The sequence below is a fragment of the Podarcis filfolensis genome, assembly GCF_964270895.1.
Source record: "Podarcis filfolensis genome assembly, chromosome: 1".
Classification (NCBI taxonomy): Eukaryota; Metazoa; Chordata; class Lepidosauria; order Squamata; family Lacertidae; genus Podarcis; species Podarcis filfolensis.
Window position 1 is genome coordinate 47,152,516 of NC_139604.1, and position 15,376 is coordinate 47,167,891.

At 49.4% G+C, this 15,376-nt stretch overlaps 1 protein-coding gene across 1 annotated transcript; it reads right to left on the minus strand.

Moving 5' to 3' along the window:
• Window positions 1–1,925: 1,925 nt before the first annotated feature.
• On the minus strand, window positions 1,926–14,862 carry INHBB (inhibin subunit beta B). Its single transcript, XM_083585838.1, has 3 exons — window positions 14,847–14,862; window positions 10,090–11,943; window positions 1,926–4,789 (listed from the first exon to the last, which is right to left on the minus strand). Exons 2-3 carry the CDS (start codon window positions 10,502–10,504, stop codon window positions 4,014–4,016), a joined length of 1,191 nt encoding a protein of 396 aa, XP_083441964.1. The 5' UTR covers window positions 10,505–11,943; window positions 14,847–14,862; the 3' UTR covers window positions 1,926–4,013.
• Between the last annotated feature and the right edge of the window lie 514 nt (window positions 14,863–15,376).

Below are 15,376 nucleotides of genomic sequence, written 5' to 3' on the forward strand. Positions count from 1 at the left end.
GATCTGGGATGGTTTCAAATTGGATGGGGGACCACATGTTGAGATAGGAGTAGATGACTCTCAAGTTCTATGATTTTATTATTCTACTGGCCTAAGTAGATGGGACAACAGAGATCTGTCACTGAACTTCCTGTCTCTTTAAATTTTAGGAAACAGCTGTTTGGTGGGGTCAAGGAAAGCAGATTCAGATCAGGACCATGACTCCAGGGAATAGCAGGGGTAAGTTATTTCCCCAATGAAACTCCCCTACCTCAAGGCTGCTCTTTGTCCCACCAGGAGAAACTCTCATATACTTAGACAAAGTGGGGAAGCAATTTTCATTGGGAAAATATCACTGGAGGGAAGGAATCCCCCTCCCCCCCCCGTTTGTGATCCCATATGCAAATTGAGGGTTTGACTTCAGTGGCTGTTTCCTAAACTGTAAAGAACTGAGAGGTCCAGATTAAGAGTCCCCATTACCTTGTCCAGTTAGGCCCTAATTCTGCATAGCACCAACAGAATTACCAACTCTGCATCATAGTCAGCTGTTATAATGCAAAACAGGAAACGACTGCAAGATTACACCCTATTCTGAAGGCCAGACTTCCATGGCTATTGGTATAGTCTGAGGAGAAGCCAAGCGGATCCACTATCTACATTGTGCGGTGCACACAGAAACACAGTTCGCATTTTGCTCGGTGATCAAGCCCTAAGTAATAGCATTCATGTGACTAAGGAGGAAAACCCCCAATGCCCTGTATTGAATTGCACCATAGCTAGTACAGTACTAGTAGTCTGGAAATGGACACTGTACCTTTCAGCTCTCTCTGTAAGACATGACATGTCTGAACAAATCCTAGCTGCTGTCTCAAGGCTAGAAATTGCATAGGCCACTGATTTTCCAAGGGACCCCAGGCTTGACCTGAATGTGGTCAGGACTAACTCAGGAAGAATAACTGCAATATCACACAACCACCCCTAGAAGACAGTGTGTCCAGTCTTACCAACCTTGACTTGCTTCATGGCAGGAGTTTGGGTGGCCTTGTGTCCCACTTAACAGAATGCTAGCTGGTCCAAGTCAAGCTTCATGATGAAGAACTGTAAGAAGAGGCGAGCAGATACCCTAAGGCTCCCCATCGGCAGGTGGGCATCAGACTAGGTAGGCATAAAGGTAACCTGGACACAGCCTTCCCTGCTATGGTGAGATGTGCTGCATTTCTGCTCAAATTAGCATAATTATGTCTACATTTGCAGCTATTGAATTTGGAAATTTTTTTTGCCAATCTAGGTGGTGGCGATGGTTGTTTTGTCCTCTTTTGAGGGGGGATTCATTTCCTCCTTTTCACCTGTCAGTGACCACCCTAGTCAGGTCACCAAGCATTCACTCAGGCTACACAAGGTGATTGGGAGACCAGCATGCTGAGCTACTGACTGTGCTTTCTAAAACTACACACATACCATCCTCTGCAGAGATCCTGTGGGTGACACTCATGGGTCCCACAGCAAACAAGCCAAGGTGGAACACATTCCCTGTACGTAACCAGCTTGAAAACCACCAGCCCAGCTCTTATGGGCTATTCCACCCCCTGCAGGAAAAAAAGAAAGCCATTGTCTTGGTACAAGATGCATTTGTAGGAATATTCTGAAAGGGAGGGTGAGAGCAAAAAAGCAAACTCCTTCCCAGTTAATCTTGGCCCTCGGCCGTGTCCCACCTGCCCCCAGATTGTGTGTGCCTAACCTTAATCATGTGTGGAATTGAACGAGGCTTGCACCTGCACTCCTTGGCTTATCCAACAAACGGTTACGCATGCGTGGTCCCATTCAGTGGCATGTAAGCATCTTCAGCGATGAGGCTTTGGTCCTCTCCAGCTCTGGATATACTTTGTAACAAAGGGGTTTCTCAAACAGGCCAGGAAAACTGCAAGAAGCTGCCGCAGCCCTCAAACTTTTTTTTCTCTCTCGCTCCATTTTATTTACTTAAACTGTACACAAATGTAAAATACTCTGACAGCAAAATCTAAGTGAAAGTTGTTTTGTATTTAAATTATTATGGAACAGAACCTATAAGGGACTTTATTAAATAAACAACAACTGGGGTTTTCTTTCTTTCTTCTTCTTCTTTTTTAAAGGATGCACATCTCGTCTGCTATGTGTTGTTGGTATAGAAAAGACACTGACCCAAATGTCACAGAATCAATTTTGTACCCTGAAAAAAAATTGGTAGGCCTCACAGCAGAGTATTCAGTATCATTACATGATATATAGATATATGATGACCTTGCCATCTGATAAAAATTACAATTAATATGTTGGCCTCTTTGGTTCCAAAATCTTATGTATAATACATTTCACTGTGTTCATCATCATCATTATTATTATTATTGCTGCTATAAAAATAACCTTTTTTCTTCTTCTTCAAATGGCAGTTTTCTCTTGACTAAGTCGTGCAACTACATCAGTGCAAACATGAAAAGCAATCATTCGCTTTTAAAAAAAAGAAGCAAAAGATTTAATTTCAAGTATAAAAAAAATATTAAAAAGTCATCTCATTTCAGTCCAGTTTCGTCTAGTACGGGTCAACACTTTTTAAAAAATTGCATAGCTCATGCGGCACTTGTTTTTAACCTAGAGATAAGTGAGCAAAGAGAAGTGCACCATCAAGTCCCAACCATTCAAGGCATTGAAATCTGCAAGTGCTATAATAATGTGCATTCAAGCAGTTTGCGAGTGCTATGCTGTAGCATGGGGGGTGGGGTTTGAGCTCTGCAGCCATCCTTGACATACTCTGGGAAGGGTTTTTTTTTAATTAAAAAAACCCTCTCCCCACTCTCGTTCCCCCCCACCACCCGTAAGTCTTCTCCAATGTTCCTCAACCGTTACAAAATGCCTTGCATTTCCACACCCGCATACACTCCCTCAAAATGTATCCACTGTGTGGCTATAATTCATCATCACCACCATCCGTTTCCTCTTCTCCCTGTTACTCCTCCCCAGCCGCACCAAGCCTGCTCTTGCTGATTCCCCTGACGTGGGACACAAGCTGCAACTTTTGATGTCGCCGATGTTCTGAGAAGGTGAAGACTGTCGAGATGAATAGCGAACAAAAAATGGGGACAGGATGGACCCAAGCCCTTTTTGAGATGATGCGGCCAGGATACCGATCCCACATGGGGTGAGGATGGGAGTATCTCATAGCCCGTTAAAAGCATGAAATCATGCCAACATACCATTCAGAAGAATACAGCAACTGTGATTATATTAAGCTCATGGTACTTGCTTAAGTATATTTCTCTCGTAGCAATATTCTACTCTGGAAGTGCTATAGGCCATTTGTGATTTCTTTAAAAATATATATATATACACATTATGTTTAACCTCAAGAGGAAGGGCTCATCATGCTGTAAATCAGGTAGCCTGCTACTCCTTCCCTTTTTTTTAGACCTTAGAGGTGAAGGTTGGTCGTTTGGTCACTTAAATACCTGCGTATGCGAATATATTAGACTGTTTTCTCTTTTTGTGCTTCCCTGTGGTTTCATTCTAAACACATGGCTGGCTGGCTGACAGATGAAATGGCTATTGGCCCACTGTATTGTTTTTTAATCACTGGCAGACATTTAACTCCCTTTCCTTTCTTTGTTTAAACTTGCTTCTGTCCTCCAATCTGCATCATGCAACCGTGTGTGTTTGTGTGTATCGCTCCCTCTCTCTCTGTGTGTGTGTGCTTTGTGTCCTTGGGTGTGTGGGTGGGATTAAGGTACTTCATAGCATTAGTCTATAAGTGGTAGCATAGTTTAGTGTCCGAGAACCACGAACTGCCACGGCCCTGACAACAGAGTGAAACAATACACATATCTTTGCTGCTGTTGTAATCGCTGCTCCTTGCTGCTGTTGCCTCTCTGCGGTGATTTTATATATATATATAAAAAACATCCATGCCTGGAAGAATATGCAGCAAAAACCACCCTTCTAATTCCATTTCTGTATGGGAATGTCCTAGACCTCCTGTCCCTTGTCAAACACACCCCTTCCCCAAATCAGGCGCAACCACATTCTTCCACAATCATATTGGGAACGTCCCTCTTCACGATGTTGTATTCGTCATCAAAGTACAGCATGGATATCGAGCTAAGTTTGGTCGGGATGCAACAGGAGTTCACAGTGCCTGGGTTCAGCCCTCGCATGCGGTACTGATTCACCACTGCGGTGTGAAAAGAGGAAGCTGAGCCCGGGACGCCAGCCAAATAGGCCGGGCAGCTCCCTTCACAGTAATTCCCATTGTAACCATGTGGCGCTATGATCCAGTCATTCCATCCAATGAGTCTAAAGTCAATGAAAAACTGTTGCCTGCAACATAAATTGGTCCTGCCATCACACTCCAGGCCTCTTTTCCGGATTCTGTGCTTGTTGTCAGCCAAGCGGGCTTGCACCACTAAAAAAGGCCGGTGAGACTCGTCCCCGGGGTCCACATAAATTGGCAGCACTGAATACTCTTCGCAGCCTTCGCACTGAACATCCAAGTTCAGTCTTCTTTCCCCTTTCTCAAACAGAGCCTGGATTGGTTCTGTCATGGGAAATGTGTGCCAGCCACTTCTTTTGAGATCAACTTTCTTTTCAACCACATTCCACTTGCTGCTAGTGTCCGGGTCTTGGAAATACACTTTGACTCTTACTTTCCGCCGGCTGCCTTTCTCCAAGACATATGGAAGCAGCTTCAAGTAAAGCCACAGGTTGGCTTGAACCACAAACAAGTTCCGATTCCCTTCGTTGGAAATGAAGAAATAGAGGCGCACTCGAGAGGAAGCCAGGTCATCTAAGATGCAAGGGGGAAGAAATGCTGTTAAGTTCAAAAAGGTGTGCTGCTTTGCTTTGTTTTTAAAGGAAGTATCTGCAGCAAATTACTAAATGCCAAAAAAAGGTAATAATAATGTAAATAAATAAAATGACCAAAGGTAAATGGATAAGTGTAAATTGCAAAGTGAGCTTGGCGGCTGAGTCAGTATTTATAAACCCATTGCTGAGTGAGTTCCCAGAGAGAAACTAATCAGGCTATAGGTGAAAAAAATACCAGATCCTTAGAAATCAGCAATTAAGGTCAGAGAGATTGAGAGCCATGAAAGGAACTCTGTGAGCACCTGGATAAGTGCTAATTAATGGCGTTTTTTTAAGTGTTGGCCTGGCAAAGGCAGCCTTCGTGTATAATTTTCCCAGAAAGCACAGGTTGCTAACAATCAGAGAACATTTTGCAGAGAAAGGATTTGGTTACAGTTTAGATGTGCTGTAATCTCACCCAACAGCCCCATGATCCTTGGGAAATAAAGGCTCTTAACTAGTCCAGTTAACTAAGGCCACCTTCTTAGGTAAAGTTAAAGGGACCCCTGACCATAAGGTCCAGTCATGACCGACTCTGGGGTTGCGGCGCTCATCTCGCTTTATTGGATGAGGGAGCCGGCGTACAGCTTCCGGGTCATGTGGCCAGCATGACTAAGCCGCTTCTGGAGAACTAGAGCAGCACACAGAAACGCCGTTTACCTTCCCGCCGGAGTGGTACCTATTTATCTACTTGCACTTGGACGTGCTTTCAGACTGCTAGGTTGGCAGGAGCTGGACCGAGCAACGGGAGCTCACCCCGTCGCGGGGATTCGAACCGCCGACCTTCTGATTGGCAAGTCCTAGGCTCTGTGGTTTAACCCACTAGGCCACCTTCTTACTGAAGTATAAATCAGTGTCTATCTGGACTGCCCCGTACTGAACTGCAGGTGGAGACATGCTATACCATACAAACATACTTCATGAAGATACATAACTAGGTGTCAGGGGACAGGTTCTAGGCACCCACCACCAGCTAGCAGCAGCCAGAAAGTTGACATGCAACGCCATCCATGGACTGGCAGGCAAATGGGCGCTGCCTGAGAGAAGATGGAGGCTATTGGTGCAGTGCCCCATTCAACTAATGGGTCAGCCTCTACTGCTCCTGGAAAAGTTAATGTTGTGTGTGTGTGTGTGTGTGTGTGTGTGTGTGTGTGTGTGTGTGTTTACCACAGGTACCAAGCGTACACCCCAAGCATAATGACTTATTACAAATCCCACTAATATTGCTCAGTGAGCTAAGCAATGCTGACTTGTGCCCAGTATCTCTTCATGGAAGAAATAGCTCAGTCAGTAGAGCATGAGACTCTTAATCTCAGGGTTGTGGGTTCAAGCCCCACATGGGGTGAAATATTCCTGCATTGCAAGGAATTGGATTATATGACACTCATTGTCCCTGCCAACTCTACAATTCTATGAAAAGCCAAAAAACAAATGCTACAGCATTTGGTTGCTACCTTCTCTTTTGTACTTTTATTTTTTTTAATATGAACAATAAATGGGAGGAGCTGTCAAACATGTCACTGACATCTCTTAACCATAACCTTTCTGACCCCTGTGGTTATGATCCTATGCACACTTACCTAGGAAAGTGCCATTGAACTCAGCAGGACGGATTTCTAAATAGGCATGCACAGGATTGGTCCGATCATGGCTTCACCCAATATTCTTCATTCAATTCCATTTCATCCAGTATACCAGAAATAGAAACCTCAGCACTGCCATTGTCATCTAGAACTACTGAATCCTTGTTACAGTGCCATTTAAATCTGGTCCAAAAGGGAAGGCACAATTAGCTGGGTGGTTGAGCTTTGTGTACAGAAGATCTCAGGTCCAATCCCCAGCATCTCCAGGTGGGGCTGGGAATGTCCCCGGCATGAAGCTCTAGACAGCCACTGCCAGTATCAGCAATAGTGAATTAAATGAACCAATAGTCTGACTCAGTATAAGGCAGCTTCAGCTGCTCCTAATCATTGAGTTCTTGTGACCTTCTCTTAGTACTTTATCATTTCAAATGAGCATTTATTCTTATCATGTGCTTTCTGGGACCCTGGCAGAAAGAACACCTTGTACACCATATGAATTATTGTATGTGTCTCAGCGCCACACCGCTGGGCATCCTACACCCTATAGCAGGGATAGGGAACTAGTGACCTTTCAGGTGTTGTTGGACTCTAACTCCCATCTTCTCGGACTCCTGGCCAGGCTGGCTGGAGCAGCTGGGAGTTGGAGCTGAACAGCCTCTGGAAAGCCACCTCCCTTGTCCTCTAGGCATCCAAAGCATAGCTCTTGACCTGCCTGCAGCTTGGAAACTTGTAAATGTAGTAAGCAAGTAATGGACAAGCAAAACACACAAGCCAAGTATTTTTGATGGTGATAAAGAGAAAGTAATAAATGAAGTGAAAGAGGGAGAAAGAGAAAGAGAACTAATGGGTTTAATAGAGCCATCCACCATCCACCTATCTATTCTTGCAGCACGTCTCTTCATCCATTCACCTATCCTCTCCCCTGAACCTGCAGCTCTTACAGCGGTTTTTGGACTTTCTACCTTAATGGAACCTTTCCCATGTCACGTGGTCTGCTGAAAAGATTCCTGGCTATCTGCCATAGATTCCTAGCACGTGGAAGTGAATTTAGGGGCACATGCCTTGCACAAACTCAGCTCGTGTGGGCACAATTAGGGATGGGGAATCAGTGACCCTCCTGATGCTATTTGATACCAACTCTCATCAGATGGGCCATAAAGGATGGAACTTCTGGACCAGCTAAGCTTTCCCAGCCCAGCCCTAGACAAACTGAGAATGTAGCTTAAAACACTGCGGCTGCATTCTGTGAGGAATGAGAGCTTGTTCACCACTGCTGAACTTCACTGATAATTCCCTGATAAGCTTCCAATGAACCCTCAAGTTATACTGTAAAACAGTTCAAAAATGACAATCTGTTGTATGCATTGGTGGAGAAGCTTAGAGGTAGACAGAGAGAAACTAAAGCATTCTGGTAGACTAGCTAACAAGCTGTAGTACCTAACTGAAGAAGCATACATTAAAAAGAAAATCTACACTTCTGTAGTTAGCGATACCAAAGGAGATATGGTATAGGGTAGGTTACTGAGCAAGAGCATCTTGCTCAAGTTGATAGGATGGGTGGATAAATAAGATGGAGAGCAGATACTTATGACATTTTAGATAGATGAGTGAAAATCAGCCTGAGAATGATGAAATGACTGTTTCAGAACCAAACTTAGATTGACTAAACCAGGAATGGTGGATGGATGGAGGCAATGCTATAAAGACTAGATTACCATTAAAGAACCATGGAGAGGCATAGTACCAAAAGAAGCAAAATGGATGTTACAAGAAACTGAGATTAAGTTGAACAGATATTGTTGATGAGTGGGTCACATGTGGCAATTATAGTGCATGGGCAAATACAACAGGGGTGACTGTATACAGTAGATTTGTGGGAAATAAATAAATGGGCTGGTTCAGTACCAATTCACTACTATGCATGGTTTGAAAGTGTATGTGAATGGATGAGTATGGAATAAGGAAATAGAAAACAATAAAGAGGTATGTGATAGGTTTAAGGATAGAGGGGTGCATATAAAACTCAACATGATATATAGTGGGATGGATGGATGGATGGGATCACCGTGGGTACTGTATGCAAGATCATAAGATTTAGAATACATGGAGAGTGTAGGTCAACAAAGGGGATTAGATGACATGGGTTGGACAGGTATGTGCAGCAGAGGAAGGAAGAGAAGAATATACCTGAGGTTGAATGAGATGCGGAAGGAGGTGACTGAATGAGTGGGATGTTAGTAGAAAGGTAAATAGGTGGGTGTACTGAACAGGCATATAAAATGATGCCTATGTGTGACAGGTACCTGACTGGTATTGAAAGTGAGCATAGGAGATGAATCCATGGGTGAGTTAGGAGGATGGATGGATGCAAAAAGGTATGAGGATGGATTACTGGATGAAGAGAAGAAGTCACACAATGTTAGGGATGGAAGGGTAACTATCCCGTAGGACACTGGAAAATGGAGCGTGTGGATAAGGAACAGATAAGGAGGCGGATAAGAAGAGATGGGTGGCATGAGAGATAGTGAATGGGTCATGGGAAGGATATACCCATGTGAGTATAGGAGAGGTGCCTGAGAGTACCCTGTATGGATGTATAAGTCTGGGGAAGGGAAGGCTCTTCTTAGCTGGATGGGTGAATGAGCTGGCACAGTAGATGTGCTGGAATAAGGACCAGTAAAGTGAAGGAGAGCACAGAGTGTAGCTGCTAATGCAGATGAATAAACAAGGTAAGTGAGAGGGATGCGCCCCTGGTCTAGAAGGGTGCTGTACATGTCAAAGAGACAATGACTTGATCTGCATGACAAGCTAACAAATGAAGGGATGAAGGCAAGAATGAGATTTACATAAAAACCAGTGAGGCAGGAATCCGGCCTGCAGGGCAAATAAATTAATGGGGTGCTAGTGAGCTAACAAAGCAGAGACATCACCTTGCCAACAAAGGTCCGTATAGTTAAAGCTATGGTTTTCCCAGTAGTGATGTATGGAAGTGAGAGCTGGACCATAAAGAAGGCTGATCGCCGAAGAATTGATGCTTTTGAATTATGGTGCTGGAGGAGACTCTTGAGAGTCCCATGGACTGCAAGAAGATCAAACCTATCCATTCTGAAGGAAATCAGCCCTGAGTGCTCACTGGAAGGACAGATCCTGAAGAGAAGACTCCCTGGAAAAGACCCTGATGCTGGGAAAGATTGAGGGCACAAGGAGAAGGGGACGACAGAGGACGAGATGGTTGGACAGTGTTCTTGAAGCCACCAACATGAGTTTGGCCAGGCTGCGGGAGGCAGTGGAGGACAGGAGTGCCTGGCATGCTCTGGTCCATGGAGTGACGAAGAGTCGGACACGACTAAACAACAAGTGAGCTAACAGAAAGTAATCGGCAAAAGAACGAAAACGGATAGGACAGGATAGATTGGGCGGGTAGACAGTGCTGGATTGGACAAACTGCGTCCAAAACAGAAATGTTTAACTTCAAGGTTGAAAGGTGCGGGGCGGGGGCATGTGCCTGGGTGGGAGGCCGAGAAGGGTTTGCTGGAGGTCAAGAAACTGCTGGGGGTGGGAGACTGGATGCTTAGGGCATACAGACCGAGGAGGGTAGGTGATGGGCGCGGAGGGCAAAGAGGTCAAAGCGGGCTAGGTCGACGCGCGGGCAGCCCACCTGTCTCTGCGAAGCTGATGATCTCGGAGAGCTGCTCGTGCGCCGCGGGGCCGCCGCTCGCCTGGCCGTCCAGGCTGGGGATCTCGACGCGGCCGTCGTCGCGCACCTTCCCGGCGTGCAGCTTGCGCAGCGCCGTGACCATGGCCGCCTTGGGCACGGCGTGGGTGATGTTGGGCCGCTCTCGCATCTGCAGGCGGCTCAGGATGTGCCGCTTGACGGCCTCCAGGAAATCGCCGTCCACGGCCCCGCGCTCCTCGGGAGGCCTCCGGAAGCCGCACGAGGTGCAAGTGTCCTGCTGCGGGGCGGCTCCGGGAGGGGTCGGCGAGGCACCGGCGCCCAGCACCAGCCAGCAGGCGGCCAGCAGCAGGAGCAGCAGCAGCGCGGCCAGGGCCCCCCTCCGAGCCGCCCCGTCCATGCCGAGCTCCAGGCAGGTCCGGCGCGGCGATCCGAGCCGGCGAGCGCCCGAGAGGGGTGCGCGGAGCTCAAGGGGGCGCTATGTTGGGGAGGACAGGGGGAGGCCGGCGAGCCGGATCCGGGCGTCCCCCTCGGCTGGCCAGCCAGCGAGCAGGTCGGCGGGAGGCAAGGCGGCAAGTTGGGAGCCGGTCCGCCGAGAGCGGCAAGGCGGGGGGCGGGCGGAGAGGGTGCGATCCTGGAGAGCCCGAGTCCCCCGGCGGCCTCCCGGCGGTCAGTTGCCAGCGGGCATCTCCGAAGCCGACAGCTCCTGCTTCATGGTTTCAGTTTGTTCGCCTCCAGCTCGCGCAGAGTCCAGCCAAAAAGGAAAAAGAGGGGTGGGGGGAGTGCGGACACCGGGGGTGGGTGGGGAGGAGGGCGATCTTTTTTAGTCCAGAGTCATCGGAAGGCCAGAGGGGAGGGGGGAGGGGTGGCGCGGAGGATCAACTGGGCAGCTTGAGAGAGTCAATCCAATTTATCGCGGCGAACTGGGCGCACTCCCGGCAGCGGTGCCTCCCTCTGTCCCTTTGCCACAAGGCTGGGGGGGGGGGGGAGAGAAGGGGAAGCGAGCCAACTCTCGTCCGCGCGAAGCGAGCGGTCCCTCGTTGCGCTCCGCGGCTGCGTCTCCTTCGGCGCGGGTAGCGCGCGCCCTGCCTAGCTCGCTCGCTCGCTCTCCCTTCTGCGCCCGCCGCCGCAGCCTCGGTTCGCCCGCCTCTGGCAAAGCGAAGTTAACCTGAAAGCCAAGAGCGGGCAGCGCGCAGGAGGAGGAGGAGGGGAGGGGAAGGCGGCGGCGCGCGCGGGGGGGGACTCAGTCGGATCCACAAAGGCGGGTACTCCCTCTCCCCCACACTTTCCACTCTTTTGCGGGAGGGGGGTCAAGTTGGGGCTCCAGCCCAGCCGATGGGGGCCCTTTCTGGAGATCCCGCGATCATGCAGCTGTCCACATTAAAACAGTTAAATAAAAAAACATACAAGTAGTAATGGTAGTAGTAGTGGTGTTTAAAGCCCCGAAAGAATGCAGGCAAGAAAAGCTCCAGAAGCGACTGGAAATCGAAGTCAGCAGGTCCTGCTTAAAAGTAGCCGTCCGTTCAGGCTTTCCTTCGCATTTAGCAAATCCCGCCCTTCTTGTTATTTGGCACTGGGCTTCTCGTGAGTAAAAAGGCAGACCCACCGCGCTGCCTTCCTGCCGCGGTTGATCTTTGCCTTTGCCTTCTTGTGTTTTATTCTCTCTCTCTCTCCAGCTCCTGAACCTGACGTTCCGCCTCCGATCGCCAAGTGGAAGGTCTCGGTTGGAGAAGCGCCTTGTTCTTCCTCGCTTATCTGCCTCTAATCTCCTGGCGACGGGTTTAACCCCCCCCCTCTTCTTTCTTTCTTTTTCTTTTCTTTTCTTTCTTTCTTTTTGACCTGCCAAATCACAACATTGGGCCACTTTTCTACAGAAACTTTTATACAGAAGTTAAAACCACGTGGGATCTCCAACCTATAACAGACTAGGCGCCACAGGCTCTGCACTGTCGAGATTAAGCATTTTCGCCTGCAGGCTTCTGCAGCAGCAACTTCCTGATGTGGAAATATCAGCTATGCTTGTTCCTTTAACTACGCCCCCACCCACCTCACCCCCACCTCGCGACAGCCCTTCAATGCTGAGAAGGGAGAGAAGGATATTACGTGGAACACTCATTGTCCAACACTCATTGCCAGCGAAAAGGAGGAATCCGGATAAAGTTAGCAGCAACGCAATTAAACTAATTAGCCGGTGAATGGCGCGGTGGTTGAGAGCATGAGCTGCGATGTCTCTGGCTGAAACTCCAGCTCAGTCGAAGCGAGGTGGTCTCGGGGAAGCCGCATTCGCCCTCCCTTTTCAGAGCCCTCTCTGTGCGATATGGGGAATGGCAACAGCACTATAGCCTACCTTGCAGGGCTGTTGGAATCACAGAATCATATAATTGTGGAGTTGCAAGGGACCCTGAGGGTCAGCTAGTCCAGGAAATCTCAACACGCGATTCCCCGTCCAGTTTGAAACCATGCCGGACGCTGCTTAGCAAATGTGCTAGCAGTTTTATTGCTCCCATTGCTGAGCTAATGCCCAAAGGGGTGGCTAAAACGTGGAAGAGGTCCGTGGCACTTTCAGAACCTAAAACAGTTTCTTATGGTATACAAGCCCCCTGATCTCGTGGGCCATGCTGCCTTGGGCTTATTGCAGATGTAGTCCAGAAACATCTGGAGGGGATCATCCGGCTGCCCCCTGAGTTTTTCAGGACTGGGACCTCTCTCTAGGAGCGCTGCTTTTGTCTGTTTTGGAGCATGTTTGGCAAAAGCAGTTTCAAATGTAGTGTATATTCCTGCTTCTAAACAAGCATATCCATGCCCGCCCCCCCTCAATATCTCTCTCTCTCTCTCTCTCTCTCTCTCTCACACACACACACACACACACACACACACAGCATACTGATAAGTGCAGTTCCAGCCGAAGTATGTTCAGTATGATGTTTCGGTCTATGGACCCGTGTGTCGGCGGGCATGCTATCAATGGTTACGTGGAGACTGAGACCTGGGTGCAAATCCCATTGCAGCGGGGTGCGGGGGCTGGCAGCTTGGGTGGCCTGGAGCACGTCACTCCGCCTTGTTCCCCATATGTCAAAATAGAAATAACAGTCCCCTACCCTTTTTGACTGGAGATGAGCATTACAAGTCTGGATAGCTCATCGCCAGTGTCCGAAGAAGGCCTCGCCCATGAGTTGCACGCAGGTGCGCAGAGGCTGCCTGTATGTAGGAAGTGCAACAAGGCGCAACTGCACGTGGGTGGATGCGCTCAGCATGAGATCTATATATACCGCTTCTTTCTATGGGAAAATAGCAGGTTGGGAATTAATCCTCCGCTACTCGGAGGTCTGGCACTGGGCAAAGGGGTCGCCAAGTTTTGTTTTTCCCTGCAGAGGACCGTTTTTTCTGGTCGCTTTTGCTCACAGAATTGACCTCGAGAATGATGTCCCTACCTATCCAGATGCAACGAGAAAGCGTGGGGAGGAACCACTGCTAGGCTCCTAAAAGTGGAGAGGAAGACTGGAGAATGGGAGGAGAAGAGAAAGAGAAGGCGAGGGGCTGACTGGTGCCCTGCGCGCCTTTTCTGCTTGTTGATATTCTGGGGACATTCTCGCTTCGGTCGCCGCTGCTTCTTGAGCCGCTCCTCTCTCCTCGGGGAAATCCCTGGCTTTTCTCAACTCTCCGCCGTGCTTCCCCCACCTCCTTGGAACCCAGCGCCGGTCCTTTTCTCCCCCTATCTAATGCGGAGGGCGGAGGGGTTGGCCTGCTTGTGCACCCCACCCCCAGCCTGGCACCGCCTCAGCGCGCTGGGCTGTGCAGCCTTGTGCGTCCCTTTGGCTTGCCTAGCGGAATCCTTAATGGCCAGCCTCGAGCTCCGAGGGGGCGGCCGAGAAACTCAGGGAACGGGGGGGGGGAGGAGCGGCGCTGCGCTTGCACCTGGCACTGCCAGTGGGAATCTTGCCCTTAGCTCGGGCGACAGCGAGCCAAAAGCAACGAACACCCACCCAGCGAGCGCACGAAGCCAACACGCACAAAACACCGCACAAAGGCGAGCGCTCCCCGAAGGCGAAGAGAGAGCGCTGGCCAGAAACGAACACACACACACACGGTGCAACGTCACATCCTCAGCACGCTTCCCCCTCCAGTTTACTTTCCCCAACAGGGCTTCTCTCACCAAGTCCTTCCCGGCAAAGCAGCATTTACGAGCCACAATAGTAACAAAAAGAGCGCACAGCCTAAACACAACATCAGCCCAATTGCACGCACAGGCTCCCCCTCCCCTCCAGTATGCAAAACCTGATCGGTTGGCAACTCTGTGGCTAGTAGAATGGTTGGCATCCGTCTCTCTAGGGGAGTGAAGTTGGGTGGCTGATATTATAATCGCCACATTTAGCACCGGGGGGCATAGCCGGGGGAGGGGCAGGGAGCAGCTGCCCCCCCATCAATACAAATTAATACAAACCTGAGGTTCTGCCCCCCCCCTACAAAAATCCTGGCTACGCTCATGCCGGAGGAAGCTACCTGTAACTAACCACGCACGTGAGTTAAACCAAAGTGCTGGAACTTTTACGGTCGTTCTTTATCGTTCGGCTCCGTCCATGAGCCTTTCAGAAATGCTCCCACCATTGTGATTTAAAGCAGACATGCCACGGAGTCCTATAGGGCTCAACGCAGAAGTACGGGCCCACTGAGCGCAATGGGGCAGAGCAATCCCATAGCTCGTTTACTCAGAATCAAGCCCCACTGAGTTCGAGGGGACTTACTTCCAAGTAAATATGCCTCGGATTGTCTCGAGGCTTTCAGCTGATCCGGAGTCAGGCAGCGCTCGCGTGGCTATTTCATTTTGCCGCTTGGATCTGTTTGGCGCGCGCTCCGGTTCTCAGCATCACCAGCAGCGCCTCCCTCGGACAGGCCGCCACAGAACACAACGCGCCAGGAAGGACGCACAGGCAGGATGACACCGAAGAAATACCACACACACTCTCTCTCTCTCCTCACACGCACATACACACGTTGCCCATAACTCAAAGGGCATTCCCGGGACAGGCTTGGCGGGGAGGGGCACATATTGCGTCACAGACAGAGCTGCGATCACACCTGCTAAGTTACAGAGGCAGGGGAGACAGTTTGCCAAGGCTCTGCGCTTGTAGAAACAGCAGTTTGCTCACCTGCTGTTGTGGGCAGGGCAGGCGCCTTTTCCCTTTGGGGCTCAAGCCTCGGCCCGGGTGGGGTGATTGCTTTACAAAGCAGGTGAAAGCGACGCTGCCGGGCACAGGCAGGCGAGCGATCGTCT